This window comes from Pseudonaja textilis, chromosome Z, assembly GCF_049901715.1.
Source record: "Pseudonaja textilis isolate UNSWEBS1 chromosome Z, rPseTex1.2, whole genome shotgun sequence".
NCBI classification, from domain to species: Eukaryota; Metazoa; Chordata; class Lepidosauria; order Squamata; family Elapidae; genus Pseudonaja; species Pseudonaja textilis.
The window spans coordinates 101,379,731-101,386,263 of record NC_142008.1 but is presented as its reverse complement, the minus strand read 5'-3'; the positions used below and the strand labels follow the sequence as shown (position 1 = coordinate 101,386,263).

The 6,533-nt window shown below is 36.0% G+C and overlaps 1 protein-coding gene across 1 annotated transcript in view; it reads left to right on the top strand.

The window, feature by feature from the left end:
* Nucleotides 1–386: 386 nt before the first annotated feature.
* The window catches only part of CCDC47 (coiled-coil domain containing 47), a 20,801-nt gene continuing 14,654 nt past the window's right edge, over nucleotides 387–6,533 (top strand). Inside the window, 3 exon segments of the mRNA XM_087916825.1 lie at nucleotides 387–492; nucleotides 4,996–5,267; nucleotides 5,762–5,773. Of these exon segments, the coding sequence (XP_087772951.1) occupies nucleotides 5,001–5,267; nucleotides 5,762–5,773 (279 nt within the window). The 5' untranslated portion in view covers nucleotides 387–492; nucleotides 4,996–5,000.

The following is a 6,533-nucleotide window of genomic DNA, read 5'->3' as shown; positions in this document are numbered from 1 at the left end:
CGACACTCTACTCTTGAAGGGCCCCTGCACATAAACCTCGTCCTCAAACCGCGGGCCTTTTCTCTCCCCAGCGCTCCGTGATGACGTCATACACCAACCATAAACTCCGAAGGAGAGGAACGTAGAGCTAGAAAGTTTAGAGTAGCATAGCGCATCCTTTATTTCTCCAAATCTATAAAAATACAGGTTCCCCCCTCACCCCCTTTTTTTCATTCTTAGACTCTATATATTGTTAATTCTTTTTTGATTCGATATCATTTCTTGAAGAAATATGAAAGGGCAGTGTGGAAAAAAAAAAGCATGCTTCTCTTTCGGCCACTTCCCTTTTCTGTTCTTTCAACTTCAAGGCGCATGCGCTGCCTTACGCAAGTGACGTATGTTACGGCGAAGAACGGCAGGGCGGAAAATAAAGCCACCTTGTTGGGATCGTTCAACCTAGCCGAAGAGCGAGTTGGTCTTGGGGACGTTGAGAGGCTAAAACCCTGGTCTGAGGTATCGCGCAGGAGGGCTTGAGGACTTAAGAGATCCGGGGTGGGTGGGAGGGGAGGGAGCTCTCTCTTGTAGGGCTAGATAGTAAGGTTGGTCCTCAGTCAGGAAAGGCGTGGACGTGGACGTCCTGGGAGAGGAAAAACAGCCCCAAATTGGCTGTACACGAGGGTTTGCTTCTCATAGGTGTGGGCTGGGCCTGAGGTTGGCACCGAAGCTAGCTTTCCCCACCTCGTTCCCTCCAGACGACCTGAACTGAACTGCACTCTTGGCAATCCCGGCCACCGTGAACGGCTGAAGGTGATTTATTCTGGTTGGAACAGGCTCCCTTGGAGATCTGGCCTGGATATACTAATCATTTCCACCGCTTTTTACATACCCTTTTTTGGGGGTATCTAGGCCAGTCCTGCGAACGCCTTTCACACACATCTTGCTAAACTGAAATAATAAAAATGGAAACTTAGAAAGCTGGTTAGTACAGACGGGCAGGAAACAATTGTGCGTATAAAGCTTTAAAAAAACAAAAAGGCTATCAAATTCCTGCGGGTATATGTGGTTGTTTTTTTTTTTTGTAGCCTTCAGTGATAATGTTAGAAACAGCGAGATGTCAGATCCGTCACGCGCTCAGAAATTTAATGCTGCCTTCTTGAAATCCTAACATTGGTAATTTTGGGGTGTGCCAAATTACACCTTCCATAAATCTATCAACTACTTTTGAGGTTAGGCAGGTTAGGCAGCTTGATGCTTTCTCCAGGAGTTACGGACTTCAATTCCCAGTGTCCTTTGTTAACATGGGAAAGGGTAAAGAATTGTGGGAGTTGTATTTCAGCATTCTGGAAAGTAATCTGTATCATTAAGCCTTTGATCACAGAAATAATTATGAAAATTGCAACCAACATGCTATGAAGATTGAATTATTTAAATAATAAATTATCCATTCAAGTCAAACATATGCTAGTGTCAGGACTACTGGGAAACTACAGTATGCTGTTTTTAAAATAGAATCTAGTGGTCTATTAATCATACAGTGGCCATTGGGTAAGTATAATACTCTGCAATAACTTAACTGCATGTGTAAGTTATTATGCCAATAGAATGATTTGATTCTTAGTTCAAATTCTAGTTCAAAATATAACTTGATTACAAAGGTCAATGAGTTGGACTGATACTTTTTCAATTTTTTTTTTATTATTTCTTATGCTATTTTTATGTTATATTGGTTAATGGTCCAAGGAATGGGTTTTATAATTTTCAAGAAGAATTTTAAAACAAGGATTTGTGAGTTACTTTTCCATTGACAAAGCTAGGACATATTTAGATTTTTAAAAATATAATTTAATTGTATATCACCTGACTCATAACTATTTATTTTTTTGGTTTCATGGTTTTTCATATTATAATGACAAATGGTCACATAATACAACCACTTTTGGATTGAATGGGTGAGGAGAAAAAGGTTGATACCCAGTTGTATGCATACAGTCTTCGGCTATAACTGGTGATTTAAAAACCATTCATAGTTACAAAACACCCACTGGGGAAAATAGATTTGCTTAAAGATCCTGGTATTTAATGACTATTGTAAAAAATAATGATAAATTCAAATACAGTCATATAGTACCTGGACTTGTGACTGTAATTCGGGCTCAGTTACAGACTTGTCTCTCAATCTTAGCACAATTTTATTTTTGTCTCAGTGCCTGGAAGTAGGGAGGAGTCTGGATAGAAAGGAGCAGTCTGAAGTTTAACTCTAGCAAGACCAAATGGCTTTGAGAATCATCCAGATCTGGAGATCTTTCCTTTTTAGTTCTGAATGGAGTTATACAGACATAGCTAGGAGGACCTTTGCATAAATCCATGTTCTGTACCTAAGGGCCCCATTACTAGATGAGGAGACTGTATTCATAGTCACTCATGCCTCAGTGACCTTGCATTTAGAGGATTGCAGTGCACATTATATGGGACTTTATTTAAAGACCACTCAGAACTCCATTTAGTCCAGAATGCAGTGGTATGGGGTTACATATGGGTATGCTTGTTGTTGCATGAATGGCACTGGTTGCAAGTGAGATTCCACTGCCATTCAAGGCTTTTTGTAGTCACTGGAAAAGTCCTTAATAGCACAAGGTCTGGATATTTGCATGATTATTTGTATCCAATTATCTCTGCTGTTCCAACAAAACACAAAGCATTGGCATGTTTCAGGCCTCATCAATTAAACAGTATCATCTCATGGGATCAGGAGGCATGTGTTCTCAGTTGCCAGGGATTCTCTGTTACTATGCCTTCCCTATTGTACAACATTCCCTTGAAATTTGGATGGTCGGAGACCTGCTGGCCTTGAAGAAAGGTCCTTGAAGGCCTGGATATTATGCAAACCAATAATGTTTTGAATGTGAATTCCATTCAGTGTGTTATATAATGATTTCCTTTGTGTTTTTTAATTTAAAAATATCTGTTAATTGTCCAGAGTTGCAAGATAAGCAAGCAGCCATGCAAACTGAAATAAGGTTTTTGATGTTCTGGAAGAATAGGGTTGCATTGTTTACATTAAATATGAGCCCAAGTAGTTTGGGTTTGGCATGGATATACTTATTAATAAGTAGTTTGGGTTTGGCATGGATATACTTATTAATGGGTTTGGCATGGATATACTTGCTTATTTGGATAAACATGATTTTTTTAAAAAAAGCATCTCTACACCAGATATGAAACATCTTCCTTGTCTCAGAGCATATGAAACATAATATAGTTCAGGAATTCAAATAGTCAGATTCAGGGTAGGAATCCTTTTGTTGTTAAAGCATGACAAATTTAAAAAGTGTGGAGTCACTGCTAATTTATTACTCATAGCTACATTATACTAGTAGATTCTGAACTACCCTTTTCCCACTCCCTATTTACATGTTACCATGCTATCTTGGGTATTGATTTCTGATAAAACTCAATCCTAAACTTGTGAAACTAAGCCTGAGATAATTAAAAGACATTTTTAAAAAGTGTTTCATTAAATGCATATGATTACTGATTGTCTGAGTCTATTCTGTCTTAAATTGTTCATATCCTGAAGGCTTAGATGTAATAGAATTCTAATTCCTTCACTGCTCAAAAGATAGCTGTGGTAATGTTTTATTACTATAAATTTAATGGGAGGTGGGGTTGTGTGCCTGTTCTGTGTTTCAAGAAAGTTGGAGATAGATAAATAAATATCAAAATAATTTAAACCAGGGGTCTTCAAACTTGACAGCTTTAAAACTCCCAGAATTCCACCTCCAGTCATGTTAGCTCAGGAATTCTGGGAGTTGGTCCACAAGTCTTAAACCAAGCCAAGTTTGAAGACCCTTGATTTAAACCTCAGAACTTACATAATTTCTTTCAGCGATCCATAGGATTAGTTAATCCTTCTGATTATCTTTTTTCATAAAGCAATTTTAAAAGAAAATAGGGAATCGGGAAATGTATTATTTTATTTGTAGCACGTCTGCTATTTCTGTATTAATAACACTAATATGAGTATTATCCAGTTTGATCTAGTAGTTAAGCTCCATGCTAGAAACTCTTGCCTGTAAGTTCAAGTCTCACCTTAGGCACAAAAGCCAGCTGGTGACTTTGAGACTATCACTCTCCCTCAGTCCAATAGTGTTGTTGTTGTGGGAAAGGATATGCCCGCTGTCTTGAATTATGTACAAAAATAATAAAGGCAGGATTTTAAATAAATCTAAATTAAAAAAATCTAAACAAAATTCTCAAATATCATTATCCAATATGGGAAAGATGCCCAGAACTTTAATTCAACATTTAGAAAGTCATATCTTGCCCTTCTTACAGAAGATTGTGGTTTTCATTTCATGTAATGCTAAAGTAAATTCAGGATGGCTACAAAATATATTATACATTTATTCTGTGGAATGCACTATTAATTATTGGGGTTTAGTTCCAATTCCTGTTAATCTTATTTAATCTAAATTGCTTTAGAAAAAAAAAAGATATTTGTGGAAAAAATCTCCATGGAATGATGGCTTATTATTAGGAAAAAGTAACTTGTAGCATTTTATTATAAGTTCTGATTGCTAATGATAAATAACAAATTAGTTGAAAATTCACTTTGCTATCAATCCAGCCCATACCCCATGGTTTCTGTGGAGAAAAAAATGGAAGAGGAAATACTAGGTGCACATGGAGGAAACTTATGGCTTTAATTATTTATTATTATTATTATTATTATTATTATTATTATTATTATTATTATTATTTTGGGTATTACATTTTTGAAAGTGCTGTGCAAGATGAGACAATTATTGATTGCTATACAATACTCCTTTTCTATTTGTTTCAAACTGACCTATTTTTACCACTGCAGAATTACTGATTGTGATATAGTGCTCTTTTTCTAGTTTGTTTTAAACTGACCCATTTTTACACTGCTATATTAAAAGAAAATAAATATTTTGACCTTGAAAGATTTTTGACCTTTGCTATTTTTTATTTATTGAGTATTTTCTTCCCCAGCAACAATGAGAAGTTGGTGGTTTTTAGTGACTACATTCTTTATCCTATGGGGTCTTTCTTTGGCCAAATTTGAGGAGTTTGATGATGATGACTTAGTGGAATATGATGATAATGATTTTGCTGAGTTTGAAGATGTGATTGACGCCACAGAATCTCCCCAGCGGATTGTTACAGCAGAAGAGGAAGAGGAGGAAGCCACAGTAGAACTTGAAGGACAAGATGAAGGCCTTGATTTTGAGGATGCTGACGGACAGGTGATGTGAAATGAAGGAGTTACCTTGTGTTTTTTGGTGCAAAAAGATAAAAATTATAAGACTATTACAAAATCCAGTTATACTGTGTATTTTCTTTAGTTTGTGTGCATCTGTGGTGTATATCTTCTTATATAATTTATTTTTTTAAAAAAACTTAAGCCACTGTATAAAGCTTGATATGCTTAAGACTAAGTAAGACAAACAATGGAAACAAGTTAGTTTGTTATTTTCAGTGCTAATTGGCCAGTTTCATTGGCAAAATAAGATTTTGATTTCAAAAAAATCAGCAAGGAAACTTGTGTTGAACAGTATCACAGAATGCCGGAGCTATAATGGGAGTGAGACCATAATTTGTGTAGCCTCATCTGATGTATACATAATTATTGTAATTAAGCAATTCTGGAACATCAGATAGCTCCAAATATCTATTAAATCAGGAGTGGGAAACATGCTTGTCGACAGAAGCTGCATTTAAAAAAATATTTTTTGGGTGCTCCAAGAGCTGCAGGAAGAACAGCTGGAATGTAAGCAAAGGGACGGGATCAATTTTTATTTCTTTAATGGAAGTTGTAGATTTTTTAAAAAGTTCAGTATAGATACTTTAGGTTTACCAGAGATTTAAGATAACCATTGTACAGTTTAGTGTAACAGAAGGACTGTCAAAAAACAGAAATCTCTGCTGAATTCTAATGGTACAATCTTGACCATATATAAGCTGTGGCTTGATATATCTCTTCTAGATATAGTTTAATGCCTATAATTAAAATCTGTCTGGATCTTGCACGTGATTTGGAAAGTATTCCGTATTGCTGTAATAGTCCTTGCCGTAGACTTTTCCATGATGATTACAGAGCAATCCTATATATGATCAGTTTATAAACTGTCGATCTGTATTTCCTTCTTGTACTGAATTTACTAGGCCAGAGCATCATGTATATCATATTCTAAGAGCTGAACAATAGTGAACTATGTACAACCTTTTAACTTGTAATTTTTGATCTTCCAATAGCCTGTGATTATACTACTGAAATTCAGAAGCAAAATAGCTAATTTTGGCTGTGAAACTTTTCGCTGTTGGGACTTTTTGTTTCTTTGGTTTCAAAAATGAGGGAGGTAATACAAGAAGCTTCAGGGAACTGAGCTGATCCTATTTTCATTCTTAATACCCTTCAGCTCCACACCTGAAATGGCAAAAATTCATCATTTTGTTGCCAAATTTTGCAAGCATGATTTAGTGGTAATTAGCGATTGGAAACACATAAAAGAATAGAAATGAGAATGGTC